General features: G+C 36.1%; 1 protein-coding gene across 1 annotated transcript; it reads right to left on the minus strand.

The window, feature by feature from the left end:
- Positions 1-44: 44 nt before the first annotated feature.
- On the minus strand, positions 45-11001 carry LOC129246802 (sodium- and chloride-dependent neutral and basic amino acid transporter B(0+)-like). The gene is made up of 10 exons (XM_054885422.1): positions 10478-11001; positions 7956-8084; positions 7723-7892; positions 7531-7628; positions 7328-7469; positions 6222-6549; positions 5819-5949; positions 5363-5491; positions 603-809; positions 45-488 (listed from the first exon to the last, which is right to left on the minus strand). Exons 1-10 carry the CDS (start codon positions 10638-10640, stop codon positions 204-206), a joined length of 1782 nt encoding a protein of 593 aa, XP_054741397.1. The 5' UTR covers positions 10641-11001; the 3' UTR covers positions 45-203.
- Positions 11002-17603: the final 6602 nt, after the last annotated feature.

A 17603-nucleotide genomic window follows, 5' to 3' on the forward strand; every position in this document is an offset into this window, starting at 1 on the left:
GTCGATAGAAAGCTTAAAAAAGTAAAAAATTGTTGAGTGTTTGAGAAAAATCTTACTTAGATATTTTAATTCCTGTAACAAGATTCTAGGCTGCGCAGAAAAATTTATTTTAAAAAATTACGAGTTCAAAACATTTATATACATTTGGTATTTATCGATAATTCTTTGAAATTTTTTAGACGGAATTCTGCATTATAATCTCATTATGGCACGACTTCATCTGCAATTCGATTTAATTGATGCGTAATATCCATATTGCCCATCGCCCCTTCGTAACGTTGTCGCTCCTCAATTTCAACGGGATACCAGTCCATTGGACGATTACAACGTTGAAAGCGCATCTTAAATGAACCCGTTGTTTGTAGAAATACATAAATCATGTAACCGGGCAAGTAGAGCCAAGGTAGAACAATGAGGAAAACCGCAGCAATGAGAATCACAATTGAGCTGTTAGAGTGCCTGACGAAAGAAGCAAGGATCGCGCCTAACTGTAATGTTTGTAAATACATATGTGTAAATATATAATGCTATCATTTTTACAAGCGTAACTTTTAGGTGATGCAAGTGATTTGATCTTGAAATTTATATTCACTCCAACTCACCAGTAAAAGGCAGAGACAAATTGGTGCAACAAACCGCAACATATTCACTTTCCATGTGGCGAAACGTTGTCCCAACATGAATTCTATGTCACGCTGAAAGCGAACACGCCCATAGACCCATAGCACGACCAACAACAGTAGCAGATTGAGTGCTGTTTGGGTGAAGAGTGAATCCATTGACATGGCGCTGAAGAAAAGGGCGCCGTGCTGTAAATTGGAAATATGAGAAACAAAAATTAGTCTAAGTACACTGGTCATAGGATGTATCATATATATAGACATTAATATGATGAAAGAGGATACAAAAGTATATTAGTCCATAAGCCCGTTGCCCGTTTTCCAATTTATACACCCAGGAGCAATAAAAGTGGGAAGAGACAAAATTGTGAGAAAATTGGGAGACCTTCTATTTTAATGTGTGCGGCTGCCAAAGCGGAATGGGCTGGTGCGTGACTACGTAAATGCAGAGGCTCGAAATACAATTTTTTTTCTAATAAGAGCTGCTTCTCAACAAACAATGGCAAATCTCCAGGTACCATGAAAAAGCTCATAAAAAAACACCTGTCGTTCAGAGGCGGCATAAAACTGTAGGCCCCTCTATTTGTGCAAAACATGAAAACACACTCCACAAATAGGAGGAGGGGCTGGGCCAAATACCCAACAAGGCTTTAAATTTAAAGTTTCATGTTACAATATTCGACATTTACGTGGCTAGCAGCGATTAGGGCTCGACCTGACATGAAGAACGAGTGAAAATATTAAACTCGTGGGCTTCCCGTTCGAGAGCAAGCCAACGTGAAAAAGCGAAGCATCCCAGAATAGCTGGTTATACGCAGGGTTTGCGACCCGTCCCGTTATTGTGGTAGAGAGACTTCGTCGCCAAGTACTCCCGTTCAGTCCCAATAATTCGCATCAAAGCCCGTTTTTTTAACATCTCGCTAATTTGCGTCCACGCCCCGACGTAAGAGAAGCATGATCCGACCAAAGATTCCTTCTATAAGCGCCTGGAACGTTCCTAGGTGCGCTGCCCTCACCACGACACAAAAATCATGCTTGCCGACTTCAGTGCCAGGGTGGGCAAGGAGGGAATTTTTGGTCCCACAGTAGGAAAATTCAGCCTGCACAATGAAACTTCCGGTAACGGACAGAGGCTGATCGACTTCGCCAATGCTTGAAACATGGTAGTCTGCAACATCATATTCCAGTATAAGAAGATACACCAAGGTACCTGGCTGTTTCCTGATCGAGAAACGCGAAACCAAATCGATCATGTTGTGGTAAATGGAAGACACGCTTCTAGTGTTTTAGATGTACATATGTCCAATCCGAGGACCCAACATCGACTCGGATCATTACGTTGTTGTAGCCAAACTACCCTTACGCCTCTGTGCAGCAAAAAATGTACCGTAGAAAAAAACGATGTTACCTATAGAGCTTCGCTGCGATCGGACGCAACACAAGCCATATGGGACCGCTACCGGGAGCTAAGAAACGAAGAGAGACGTATTATCATAAAAAAGAAAACGAGAGGCCGAAATACGTGAGTGTAAGAAGTGTTATCATAGGTCCTAGCGAGCGTATTGTGTGAAAGGCTGCGGCCCACCATCAACCAACTGATAGGACCTTATCAGTGTGGCTTTAGACCTGGAAAGTCCACCATCGACCAGATATTTACAATACGCCAAGTGTTGAAAAATTCCGATGAAAGGAGAATCGGCACACACCATTTTTTCGTCGACCTCAAAGTTGCATTTGACAGTATGGAAAGGAGTTACCTATATGTCGCGATGTCTGAGTTTGGTATTTCCGCAAAAATGTATACGTGTATGCAAGATGACGTTGCTCAATATCAGCAGCGCCGTCAGAATTGGGAAGGACTTCTCCGATCCGTTTGATACCAAACGAGGTTTCTGACAGTGTGGCTCGCTGTCGGGTGACTTCTTTAACCTGATGTTGGAGAGCATCGTACGAGCCGCAGAACTTAATCGCTTAGGCACAATTTTTTATAAGAGCGTACAATTGTTGGCGTATGCCGATGATATTGACATCATCTAGCGGTCATGTCATCCGAATGGATACAAACGATCTGGCTCTGAAAGTATTCGATGCGGCACCAGCTGGGGAAGTAGAGGAAGAGGGAGGCCTCCTCTGCGTTGGAGAAGGACTTGGCTTCCCTTGGTGTGCCCAACTGGCGTCGGTTAGCACGATAAAGAAACGACTGGCGTGCTTTGTTAAACTCGACCAAAATCGCGTAAGCGGTTATTGCGCCAATTAAGAAGAAAAAGAAAAATAAAATATCATACAAAAAATAAAAGAAATCTGACTTGTGTGTACATTATCCGGGTGTTCCTGTATAAATATTATATTCACATACGTATGTTTATTTTAGAAATATAATATCCCTATTGATATTCAATTATACGTAAGAGCTGTTTTATACTCTCCTATACGAAGTGCCGACCGGGAGCAGTATTTACACACTAAGTACGAACTACTCAAAATCTGATGAATATTTACACCACTGAAGACGGTCGTGGGCAATCACAGAAATGAAGGATGTTTCTTTATATGCTATCACGAAAAATCTAGAAGAGAATTATCAAGAAGAAAACGTTGAAATTGACCCAAAAAAGATTGTATTTTACTTTACTATACGAGTATAAGTATATATTTAGTTTTGCCATAAATTCTGTGACAAGTTTAACAATGCATATCTCGAGAATAAATTCGTAGAATAAAATTCCGCTATTTTTTTTTTTGTTCGTATGCATTTTCTACTCATAAATTATATTCAGTTTCGTGACAACTAAGGAAAATCGCATTGCAGTGATTCAATTACACAAAAAGGGTAAAAGTGCAAGTGAGATTTACGAATTGCTGAAAAAACTTAATATTTCGAGAATGTTTCTTTACCGCATGATAAATCGTTTTTTTCTAAGTGTCTGAAGTGACAGACAGAAAATGAAGTAGTCGCCCTCGCGTAGTACGAACCAGTGCAGCCATAAAAGACGTTCGAGGAAGAATTCGCAGAGATCCCCTTAGAAAGCAGAAAATCGTCTTTAGACAAAGCGCTTGAAGAAAATTAGGCTCGACAGATGCAAGCAGCTTCTTCGGTGGCACGCGGTCAACGGCCATGAAAGTATCCTTTTCACAGATGGAAAATGTTCACTGTTGAAAAAGTTTTTAATAGGAAAAACGACGACATCTATACCAAAACCTCTAAAGACACAAATAAGTGTACCAGCAGGATGTTTTAGAAGCTGTGGGGAAACAGTTGAGTAGTACTCTCTTCAATGGAGAGCATTGGATCTTCCAGCAAGAGTACGCTCCAGCCCTCACAGAAATTTCGAGAGTCTTAAATAATCTTTGGTTCGAGCAGTGATCTTTGGTTCCAATATCCACGGATACCGTGCATGCTGTAAGAGCTGAATGGCCTAACCGTTTGAAGGCTTTTGGTGACCATTTCGAACGATTTTTTTTTTTTAATATTTACATGATTAAATAAAGCTAACTTCATTAATATTATAATTTCATATCTAAAACTAGCTTCACTTGCAACAGAACTTATGGCAGGACTGAGTATTAGCTATTTATTTGTTTATGAGAAAAAAGCAGCAGCTGAGATTCATTTTCTAGAAAAATAGTAGTGCTGAAATTAGGTAAAAAGAAAATAGAAAAAGAACCAAAAAAACAGCAAAAGAATTATAATTTTAATTTTACTCGGAGAGAAGACAAAATTTTGGCACTGAATATCCTGAATTATTGCTTTATTTAGAAATGCAAATTGTGGCCACTGACCAAAATTGGTTCTTAGACGTGACCCATAAAAGTTATATGGTTTGTTGAAAACCGTGTACAAATCCATGTGGAGGATAAGCAAACTAAAGTAGGTATGCGTCAGCCTATTTGCTGCACTGCGCGAACTGGAAGATTCTCATGAATTTGAGCAGTTTCTAAGGCTTCTTGATCCATAACACCAACGGAGCCTAATGAATATTACAACAAATAAAATGTGAGTGACATACTTATAAGGTCACCTTGATTTGATACATTTTGACAATTTTTTTTTTGTTTCTAACTAATTTGAATTTTTTGTTTTACGAATGCACAACACTTTTCATGCAGAGAAAATGTGCGACACTTTCAATGGAAGAAATTATAGAAAATCAACCAGAATTTCAAACGACTTGGAATTTCCAATTTATTCTACTAAAATTTAATGGGCTATAAAACGTTTGAAATTGCGATGAAAATTTTTCGAATAAAATAAAGTCTTCAATATAGAACGAATTACAACGCCTTCGAAGCCATCCATAAATTTTTTAAAGAGGCTGACGAAAGATGGATATTGGGAAAAATCAAGAAAAAATACAAGTAAAAATTTAACGTATTCTTATGAATAAGGGATCTAACGAAGTAAGCTGTGAGCCACTGTAGGTATATCGGTTATTTATGCATTTTGCAAGACATTTGCCAGAGAACAGTATTAAGTGAGTCTGGGAAATAATTCAAAAAGAGTCATTTATGTGACTAGTAAGAAACATAAAAGACTATAGGAGTCATATATATTGACAATAAGAGTCACATATGACTCATACTGAGGCTTCTTTGATGTATGAACTTAAGCTCGGCCTTTGCAGGAAGTGAAACATCTTCATTTCGGACTCTTGCGGTCTTTATGAGCATAAAAGCTCGGAAATGTGACTCTGTTATGACTCCGAATATCGCTGGAAATTACGTTTGTAACTACGGGTACTTACATTCGAACACGTATATAAGGATAAAAATGCTAGTACGCCAATGAGCCCAAGTGTAACTTCGGTTCTTCGTGAACGCAGCATTTCGAACTCATCGAAAATGCTTTGATATATAGAAAATAAGCAGGTTATCTGTTTGAAAGGAAGAAAAACAAACACAATAAATTGAAATTATTTTAATAAACATTTCTTGAGATGAATGGGAATATGACATAGCACATATAAAGTGGCACAAAATTAATCATCCAATTTGGTTTTGAAGAACTTTTTTGCTAAATAATAAAAAAAACATGGTTATGATTAATGGACATCTTTATTTTCACCCTGTATACTACAGTTGTCTAGTTCACAAGTGTCAAATATGATTGACGTACGACACCGATAGGGTGATTATTTCTGTGCTACCTTTTATAAGTATCAATAGCAAATGTGCATGTATGTATGTACAGAAATATATACCATTGTTATCAACGCCGTCAACGTCAGCATTGCATAGAAGATTATTGACCATAGGTTTGGCCAACTCATCGTTGCTATTACGCTGCCGCTGGTCAAATATAGTGCCCCATTAGTGTACAGAGTGGTAAGAGCTGGAAACAAAATGAAGAAAAAATTTAACTCTATTCGAATTGTACGAAATATTCTGCAAATCGTAGCAGTTCTCAAAACATTTTTGAATATTTGTATTAAAAGTAAACATTTTTCAAATAAAAACTACTGAAAACTCATTATTTCAATATTTTCAATATTTCAATTTTTGAATTTTCGTCAAAAAATATCCGAAATAGTGTTTGCAAATCTCATTAATTTCAAATCATACAGCTTGCAGAATACACCTGAGAAGCTCTTTTTTCATACTTACATTTAAAGTAACCCTGAATTATATGCGTTATAATGCCATAAGCCAGAAATATGCCCATTTGTCCCAGACAAATAATCCAACTATAATTCATAATATTTGCCCGGAAGCGATTAAAGCTGGCTAGGGCAATAATAGATCCCCATCCAGGACCGAATGCCGATACTATAATAAGTACAGTGCTGGGTATCCCTTCAACAATATCAACAGGTTTTGCCATAAAATAACTGAAGATATAACTCCAATCATTAGATAACAACATGAAACGTCCGACGCATATCAACAGTAAAATCAGGGAAGTCCAAATGGTATAGCGTAAAAATTTGCTCATCTATGGAAGAGAGGGAGGGAGAGAGAGAGAGAGAGAGAGACAGACACAAAGCAGAATAGAAAAATAATATACATTTTAGTAAATAAGCAGTTAGAGAGCAGTTCACAACCAAAAATTATAGATTTACCAAGTTTGCTCTTTAAATATGGTGAAAACCAAATTGTATGGGGAACTTCGGCTGTCACGTCACTTGGGAGATTCAACCGAATCCTGCACGATCAGTTTCTCACATATTCACACACTCGTCCAATCATTCGTTGTTCAGATGGCAACGAAGTAGCATGAGTGAAAACTGTGTTGATTTTTTTCGAATATCACTAACACAACCTCAGTCTTTTGTAAACACATCCCAAGTGGCGTCAGCCCATCAACTGATTTTGTCAAATTCGCTCAAAGCCTAATAACAGTCTACTAACTAATTCTGTGAAATTATGCTAAAGAGCACACCTCTATAAGTCATTTCACTTTGGTTCACAACCACGTGGAAATAACTTGGCATTAACATTTGATTAAAAAACTACTGTATGGACCACCTAGTATGGTTAGTTATTATAATTTGCAACTGCCTTGGTGCCAGATCATTTACATATACATCTGAATTTTATTATATTTATATATTATGATATTTATAGGTTTATTAGACTATTTGATAAAATATTTGTATATCTTTATTTGAATAACGATTTTTTCAGAACTTCAAATGGTCAAACTTCATGTTTATGTCAAGCATAAAAAATATAATGGAAGCAGCAATTCACAAAATTTCAAATATACAAACCAGCTCGGTATTGTAGAAACGATAAAAGACACCTGCTACGATAGCCCAACTAAGCAGCGTGCAAACAAGCAACTCCCATGAGAACAGAAATGGACTATTATACCGATAACTCTCCATCACATCATCACCACCAAAAATTGAGCTGAAAGTATTTAGTGCTGAGAGATTTCTCGAAGAAATATGAAACCAGTACTTGAACTTACTTGAAGAACAACACAGAGGGCACTTCATAGCCAATATATATATATGTACTGGACACCATGCCAGATTTTATATCCACTACATCTAGCATTTTGCAGGGCTATTAAGAGGTTGTTGCAGAGTTATAAAATAAATGAAAAAATTATAAAAATTTATTTACATGTTTTAATATTTTTATTTTCCTATGAACTTACATGTTTAACTTCTGCTTCAGTGCTATTTGGAAACCACTTTTCTATACCCTCACAGCTCCAAGGTAAAGTGGGGCGTAGCGAGTGAAATAAATAAAGTAACGGCACAGCTGCAAACAAGCTGTAGTAGGATAGTACAGCCAAATTGACGAATAAGCTTATATAACCCAGACCTGTGGATTTTATTCATAGAAATAAGAATTTATGCTTTAAGTTGTAATTATTAGTTTTTTTACCTTTAAAAATTGGCGACATGCGAAAAGTCGATATGAAGCCGCTGCTGGAGAATTGACCCATAAATGACTGTATCACAATAATTGGTACGACAAAGAGAAACATACAAAGGATGTAGACAATAATTGTGCCTGTTGCAGAAAGTAAGAAAAAAGTTGGAAAAAATGTATGCTATATAGAAACTAAACTTGAAATGAGGGTAATGTATGCTTGGATTAGATTTGAATAGATTTTTGATATTGATGGAAATATGTTAGTTTTAGCGCAATTTTTGTGTACAGCTGACTACAGTGTAGATTACCTCGGATTTCTCAACAATTAGGCATTCAAGAATTGACTGTAGAGAAATCCGAAAGGATCTAAATTTTTACATGTTTCATTTTAAAACACCATCTAGGCGCGTCTTTTGAAAGGCTCTTTAGTTGGGTGTTATATTGTCCTCGTGCATTCCCCTCCCGTTACTGAATTGTTTGCTTTATCCTCTGACCTTTCGAGGTATTGCAATTTTTGCTCGTACACCCCCCTCTCTGTAACTTGTGGTATAGACGTGGATGTAATCATACATCATGCTTTATTTTGTTTATGGGGTTAGGTATTTCAGAGTATGGACGCAAATGTCAAATGTATGCTTCTCCAGAAGAATGCTGTGCAACCGCTTCTTCATTTTTTGAATAGCGGAACGATTCGCCTCGAATCAAAACTAAATCGGTTTTGCAAATAGATCACTTATCTTTATGCTCCATTTGTTTTATATGAGCAGCTAATGTAGAAGTTATTGAAATTTAGAACTGAAAATTTTATTACTATTAATTTTGCCATATGATTTAAAACTGTTTTTGCCTTATCAAAACATTACCTAGTTAGTTCGAAAGTCAACCCCCTATACCCCAGGCAATGGCAAACCTTCTAGTGTATTTCTACCATGAAAAAGCTCCTCATAAAAATATCTGCCGTTCGGAGTCGGCTTGAAACTGTAGGTCCCTGCGTTTGTAGAACAACACCAAGACGCACGCCACCAATAGCAGGAGGAGCTCGGTCAAGCACCCAAAAAGGGCGTACGCGCCAACTATATACATATATAATTGTTAAGAGCCGTATGTATATATACCCATATATGAAGGATAAAGTTTATGGCTATTTAATAGAGAAAGACAAGATATAATATTAGCGTCTCTTAAAATAATTATTTACAAAATTTTGCGTTTTAAAATCTAGAAACAATTTTGTGCTCAATGTTATCTCTCATCATCTTTAGCAAAGTGTCAGATGTTTAAATTTCACTGATTCGTGCTATTTACACAAAATGCTGTCTTAACTGGCTCTGTTTCTTTGAACGATTTTAATAAAATCTATCTTTAAATAGCAACGAACTTAAGTGATCATCAAGCCCTCTCAAGCGCTTCTAAATGCGGCGAAAAAATTCTCAATGGCGCGCGGAATAAAAATAGAGATTTGACAGCGGATATTTTGTAGCAAATTGCCACTTTTCAAAAATAATTAAAAATTTGGAAAAAGTACAAGCTTTCATTTAATTATCAACGGAAAATGTAAGAAAATAACTGTGGAATTACCTCCTAAATATATGTAAATTCAACGCAAATCAGAACTGCTCACTGAAAAATTCAATGATTCATTATTTCTATAAGCCAGTTGAATGACAGAAAATAGAAAAGGAAAGCTGTAACACGATTCCCCTGAACGTTTTTGTGCTCAGAGCAAAAAATCATTTGAAGGATATTTGATACTTACTTAGCACACTAGATATGTATTTATATATTTGTATATCTTTCAAACTAATTTTAAATTAAAACAAAAACTGAAACGTAAATATACAGCTTTTAAATCCTTGAAAATTTATTAATATTTATATATATCGCCGGTAAGCCAAAAAAAGATATGCAATTTTTTTTTAATTTTTTTATTATATCTTTTAATAACACTATCTAATGCCCACATTCCTGCGTTTGCCATTTTTTATTTCTCTTTTAGTTGGGAAGTGTTCGCAGTACTAAAAATACTCTTAGAAAAAGGTTTTTTTGCTCTACTGAAAACTTATTGGAAAACACAGACAGTTTTCGTTGGCGCAGCGGCGATTTGCCTACATACCTATGCGCGAAAATATTTATAAATTTGCAAAAGTATTTTAAAATATATTTAGTGAATACATTTTTGTCTTAGTGTGGATGAAAACAAATACATTTTATAGTGTTTTTATAATGTTTTTGCTTATAATTTAAATATTTCTGTACAGATTTCTAACTTTTTTATGTTAGCGACAATTTAATAATCGACTAAATTCGCAGTTTAATTCTAAGTTAATTTTCTTTGTTGCGTAGAGTTTGTAATTTTTCATTCACGTAATGTTTTTAACCAAAATTTTTATTTATTTATTTGAAATATTATTATAAATAATTACATTGCATGGGACTATAGGCCCATAAAAATTCATTTTTGAACTAAATAAAGTTTAATATAATAATTATCTAAAATTGTTAAACAAAAAAAGTATTTCAATTTATCTCACCTCCCATGCGCTGGTGAAGTAACCAGCCCATCCACACCAAATCCATGCGAAAGCCCAAACTGATGCAAGTGTAGATGAAATCACTCGGTGCCGCCCAATAGCCGCGTGTCGGGTCGGGCTTAAATGGCCTACGACCACTGTCGTACGATGATTCATAAACCATTTTCACCACTAATTTTACTCTTCACTTTTACCATTCATTTGAGTTTTCAAAAAAAAAAAAAATTATTTAATAATAAAAAGAACAAAGTAAATGGTGCCAAACAAAACCGTTTATTTGTTATGTGTTGTTGTAATATGGGCGCGAAAAAGTATTCATATGCAAATGCGTCGACGAGAAGCGTACCAACACGCAAAAATAACAAAATTTACTTTATTATTTCTTCATATATATAGTAAAAGTGTAAAAGATACGAGAGTATGAGCGATATCTTAATTAAAACGTGAGCAACATTGCCGGTTAAATGAATAGAAAAGCCACACACTGAATTAATACTCGGATGTTCGTTTTATGTACTTGTACTTATGTGTTGTAGTTTGGAATATTTAGCTTTAAAAAAAAATTGCTCCTGCTAAGCTTTTGCTGTTTTTTGTTTGTACTTTTTTTGTACTTCAATTTTGGGCTTTTTCATTATTGTTGTTATTATTTGTTTTTTTTTTAACTCGCTTAGATCGCAGTAATCAATTTCTATCCCGCAAATATCCGTACGTTGTAATTAGTTGCAGCAGCTCTGGCGCATTACTGATCATCGTTGATCATTCAGATCGTCACATTGCATATTGGCTCTGTAGAATTGTATGTACCTTCATATGTAACACTGGGTTTGTTGTTTTAGGCTTTTGTTTTGAATAAACCGTCAGACGATAGCGTTTGAACGAATGTAATTTCCGAAACGCGATTAATTTTCGGGAACTTCGAAATATTGGCAATAAAATTCTCGTGGTACTGTTTGAGTGAAGGCCAGGCTTCATATATATGTACATACATTCATACATACGTACATATGCACAATTACACATAGAAAAGTTGCGCGTATGCATTTACATTTGCAATAATTTACAATGAATAAAAAAACATTTTGCAACCTTTGAACACAAAATATGCAAATTGTCACCGCTCCCCCACTAAACAACTATCAATCTTATGCGACAAATTTGAACTAAATCAAAAAATTCAGAATGTTTGAGTTTTCATTACCACACATTCAAAAAAAGGGAAACCAAAACACAGAAAAAAAACAAGAAAAAACAAGAAAAGAAAAAAATTTTAAACAAAGTAGTGATGAGCGGACACAGTCTGCCAGGCCCGCGTCAACGTGTAGGCGGTGTGTACTTGTACGTACATATGTATGGGATGGCGTATGCTCATATCGTCCCCTTAGTATAACAATAGCCTATGTGCTCATAGGCTATTATTTTTTTATTGAATTTTTGGATTCTCCATCGCCGATTTCATATGTGGTAAAAATTTTGTCAAATTCTTGTTCCACAAAGTGGGCCAAAACGTCTGTCAAAAAATAATAAATATTTACAGACATAACAAGATTTGAGTGAGAGCTACTTTCGACAAAAAGTTTGAAATTCATTTTCTCAAAACATCAAAAAATTTATAGGCTATTTTAATACTAAGGGGACGATATAATATATTATCATACAAATTCATACATATGCATGCCGTGGTATTAAAGACGTATTTCATTTTCATATATTTGCTGATTATAGTAAGGATCTATGAGAAGTCTGAAGCAAAAAAGGATGACAGACATTATATGATTAATTTATGCAGTAGGGGGTTTTTGACTAAATAATTTTGAATAAATAATTTTTTTCAATATTCATTGGCATTTCATCATTGAAAGCCTTGCGACTCAACAAGTTTACAAATCGGGCAATTATATTACGAATATCGACGCGAAAAGTGCTCACTGCGCACTCAGGACAACTTATGGTGTATGAGCCGTCTTACCGAGCGCAATATTCAGCAAACCATCGGCAGAATTGAGAACAATTCCACATTATTGGATGATACTCCACCGATTAGACCCCGTACGGCCGAAAGTGAAGAGAATATTGCGTTGTAAATGAGAGTTTTGCCAAAGAGTTGGAAGAATTGTATCGGCGCCGATCTTAACAACTTGTCCTGTCTTATGGCACTACGTGGGCAATTTTTTACAAAAATCTTGATTTGAAATCATTTAAAATACAGCCAGTTCAAGATTTGAAATCGGGCGATCTTCCAAAGCGTCATAATTTCAGTAGTTGGGCTGTCGAAAAACGCGCCGAAGATCCAGATTTTGCGACCAGATGAGACCTATTTTTGGCTAATGGCTATGTCAGTAAGCAAAATTGCCATATTTGGGCTGAAGAGCAACCCGAAGCCATTTAAGAGCTGTCATTACATCCATGGAAAACAACCGTTTGGTGCGGTCTATGTGCTGGAGGAATCAACAGCCCATATTTCTTCAAAGACGAGACTGATGCTAATATACATAATAGTGAATGGCGAACGCTATCGCGCCATGATAAATGACTTTTTGATACCGGAGATTACAGCCCGTGATTTCCAAAACATTTGTTTCAAAGAAGACGGCGCTATTTGCCATACAGCCCGTCCAACAATGGATTTACTGCGTCCTTGTCTCAGTGAGCAATTTATCTCTCGCCTCGGACAAGTGAATTGGCCACCAAGATCGTGTGACATCACATCTTTGGAACTTTATTTGTGGGTGTATGTAACGTCTAAATGCCTTGTGGGTAAACCAACTTCCATTAAGGCATTGGAAGCCAACATTACTAAAGGTATTCATGAGATGCCGACTGAAGTCTTCCAGCGAGGCATTCGAAATTTGTGTTACGGACGACCGAGTTACGGCGCAGTTGCAGCCAACATTTGAAAGGGATTATCTTTAAAATATAAATGTCATGCCACAAATTATATACAAAATAAATAATAAAGATTGCCCAATCGTTGGAATTTTCGTTGTTTTATTTCAATTTAAAAACCGATATCTCTAAGTTGATCTACGTTTAAAAGATTTGATAACAACAACAATAATCATATAATTTGCATATTTGTCATTTAAGGCACTAAACATTTACAGTTTGTCAATAAAGTGTTTTAACATCTACTAATCTAGCGAAACTAAGACATTTTCTTTCAACAATTTCATGGTTTTATTAAACTAATAAAGGGTTTTCCAATAAGTGGTGTTTTATTTGATATTCAAAGAAAAATGCTATTTTTTAATACAAACGATCGGACGTTTATTTCATTATAAAGGGGAAGGTATGCCGTTAGTAGTGGAAAATAACATCAGACAAATGACCAGCACGACCACGCTTAGAGAACAATATCATTTCATGAAATTTTCCATAACCGAATTGCAAAGTGGCTGCCCTATGTCATCGATCATCACGAATTCCATCTTTGAGGTCTTGAATCGACCCTGGGCTGTTGGCGTAGACCTTCTCTTTCACGTGGCCCCAAAGAAAAAAAGTCACAAGGTGTTAAATCACAAGATATTGGTAGCCAATTGTGATCACCTCTTCGAGAGATAACGCGGTCCGGAAACTTTTCCCATTATAAATAATTTATAAGCCAATAATAGAAAATAAAGTTATTATAAGTTTATACTCCAACTACTTGGCTGGTATTCTGCTTCCATTTCGGTAATACTCATTTGTTTACTGAAAGCTATGATGGCCGTCTGGACTTATAGAGTAGACAATTTCATGGATGATATTTACTTCATGATTGGCAAGAGGCCTGAGATCGGTTGGAAAATTTGTTGGATGTATATAACGCCGATTATATTAATCGTAGGCATAAAACACTTTTTTAACTTTTTAAATTCATTGGCTCACAAATTTCTCTATAACCAAAATTATTTTCTTTCGCTATCAGTGGTGCGATTCACTAACACATTTTATCGATTTTCGCTTTGTTATCTTTCCTTAACCACAATTTTTACGATTTTGCTATTCAGTAACCCATTTCATTACGAAAATCGACAAGACAAAATCAGCTGTTTGGTTACGATCTCGATTATCGCAATCTAAACGACAATAATTTTGGTGTTGTTAAATCAAACGATAAAGAAGAATTAGTGATTTTAATCAAAACTGCGAAATTATATGATCAAAAACTTATTTAAAAAGAGCGAGTATGTCCTTTGAGTACTTGGCTTATGAATTATCGCGTGGAGAGGCGGAGTGAGCCCTCAAATAGTTGATCGAAGTTTGCTCCGGTATGTGGACAATCCTTTCCATTTGGATGCAGGGGAGTTCCAGAAGTTATTCCGTTTAACTCCAGACTTGACTGAGGACGTAGTTTCGCAGCTTCACAACCATCTTAGAGGTTCCAGTATAACGGCGATTTCGACTGAAAAACAGGTAAATTTGGTAACATTCAAGCTAATTCAGTTCTAAATTCTGCCTTTATACAACTAGGTTCTAGCTGCACTGCAATTTTTTGCAACCGCGTGTTATCAACGACCCGTGGGTGAGCAATGGGGAATATCTATGAGCCAGGCGTCCGTGAGCCGTAGCATTCATCGGGTAACAGCTGCAATCAACAGCTCCATATTTTGCGCAAAGGTGAGATTTCCCATGACCCAAATGGAGCGGCAAGTGGCAAAAGAAATTTTTGCTCCAGCGACCTCCCCGTTTGTGGGAGATACCATTGGAGCTATCGATTGCACGCACGTGCCAATTTTGGCCCCGAAACGGCATGAAGAAGCGTATGTCAACCACCACGGCTACCATTCGCTTAATGTACAAATGGTAACAGCATAATTTGTAAAGTATTCAAGAATCAAGATTCCCTTTTAATGTTTTACAGATATGTGATCCTACTCTTAAAATTTTAAACGTAAATGCCAAATTTCCGGGAGCACGGCACGATTCATATATTTGGAGTTCCTCTGTGGTGCGAAGTGTTATGCAAGGGAATTTTTAAATTGGAAACCATAACATGTTTTTGATTGGTAGGCTTTTTAATCTATTAATAAATATATTTAAATAAAAATAAGGGAATTAAAAATCAAAAATTCTCTGCAGGTGATTCCGGGTACCCTTTGGAGCCTTGGCTGATGACTCCTCTAACAAACCAACTGGAAGGTAGTCTGAAATTCTTGTATAATGAGGCATTGTGCAAAGCTCGTAACCCAGTTGAGAGAGGCAACGTGGCGGTGCTTGTCTCAATAAAGGACACTCTTGTATGATCCAGGATTTACTGGACAAGTAGTTAATGCGTGCTCAGTTTTACATAATATTCGTTTAAGAGAAGGAATATACCAGACCGAAAATGAATTCACAGAGCCCAGAACAAACAACATTTTTGTAAATCAAGATGCACCATCCTCAACAGCAAAGCGCATCCAAGACCGACTGATTGCTAATTTCTTTACTTAAATACTATTTTCACTTATAATCATTCCGCATACATTATTTATGTGAACACTCGGATATAAAAAGTTAAAACATTTTCATATTTATTGTTAAAACCTTTTACTGAACAAAATTACATGCAGATTCAATAACAACAATTCAGTCTTTAAATTCAGTTTACATACATTTTTAGGTTACAGATACATAATTGTATTTATGTATAGGTATAGGTATGCATAAGCGTATGTACACATGGTGTATAAATTCAAAGGTCACTCTATTTATAAAAACGAAAACAATACATTCTAATTCATTTAATTAATGTTACTTAACATTAGCATAGCTTGTTTACTTATGTAATTCAAATAAAAAGTAACTTCAGGTACTAAAATAAACATTTGGTATATATGCACATAAAATTGTAATCAGGAACTGCGGAATTGGTTTCTAATCTACATACGATAGATTGCATTCGTTAGATTGTTGAATCCTTCCGCGGTAGCGCTTAAACCATTCCCCAATACGGCTATTGCCTCCGCCATCATTTTATTCGCCTGGGCACTTGCAGAGCTGCTTTCGGCTAAGATCTATTAAAAAATAGCAAAAACAATTAATAAAACGCCAGTTTTATGTGTTGAAAATAAATTACTTTTAAAGCATCTGCCGTGGTGTTCTCCTGTCTGAGATGTGCGAATTACCTGACCTCAGCGTGAAATTTTCTGCAAGTGGCGTCCGTAAAGGCGACGAGGCTTCCGAAATCATACTTTCATCTTCCACTTCGATACCCATTTGGATTACCTAAAAATTTACACACCAGTAAGTTACACTTTAAAACATACACTTCATGCAATTTGCCTCCTCTAGTGGAATATTTTCAGCTGTTGAATCGTGCCCATTCATATATTCTTCCCCTATAAGAGCAGACACCCGCCTCTCGAATTCTGTTAGGGGCTCCTCACTGATAGACCTGTTTTCAATTAAAGCTTGTTGCCTTCGCCGATTTCGTGCTTTGATGCTGGTGCGGCCTTTAAGTCCCGCCATACCTTTTTAGGGAAATGATTAACATCTCTCTACTTTTAAGTAAAAACACAATATTTTCTTACCGTGTGCCATTGATTGACTGTCTTCACTGCTCCATCCAGACTATTTAACTTTTGTTGCTAGCTCGCTCCATTTTTTGTCGCATTCGAACTTACCATGGAGGCTGTGGAACCTAGATCCTGCTAGACCCGGGACTTCCATTAGGTAGTCAAGAATACGATTTAGCTGCTCGGGTGTGGCACGGCTTCTTTTAGTAGCTGTCGATGTCATTCTAAAGCAATATACAAAAAGTATTAATAAAACAATAAATTCAAATAAACAGTTATTTTATTGTACTTACTTTATGCAAATATAATTGGTAAAAAACACTTAAAATTGAATCTAACAGCTTGGCTAGTATGTTTCTTTGTTCTTTTTCTTTGTGTTAGTCGCTCATTTTGACATTTAATTTGACAAAGATGCCACTCTCTATCAGTTTGAATAAATAGAAGAAAACAGCTGTTCAGTGTTAGTTAACATAAGTTGGTGAATAGCACAATCGACGGTGCAATCGGCATATACTGTCGACAAAACAAACAATGGTCGAATCGATAAGAGTTAGTGATTCGCACTACAGGGCATGTTTTTCACCACCATAATATTCAATTGCGATATAACTTATAACGGTATTATATATCCACGTTGGGCTATAGCACTT

The sequence above is a fragment of the Anastrepha obliqua genome, chromosome 5 (assembly GCF_027943255.1).
Source record: "Anastrepha obliqua isolate idAnaObli1 chromosome 5, idAnaObli1_1.0, whole genome shotgun sequence".
In the NCBI taxonomy this organism is placed as follows: domain Eukaryota; kingdom Metazoa; phylum Arthropoda; class Insecta; order Diptera; family Tephritidae; genus Anastrepha; species Anastrepha obliqua.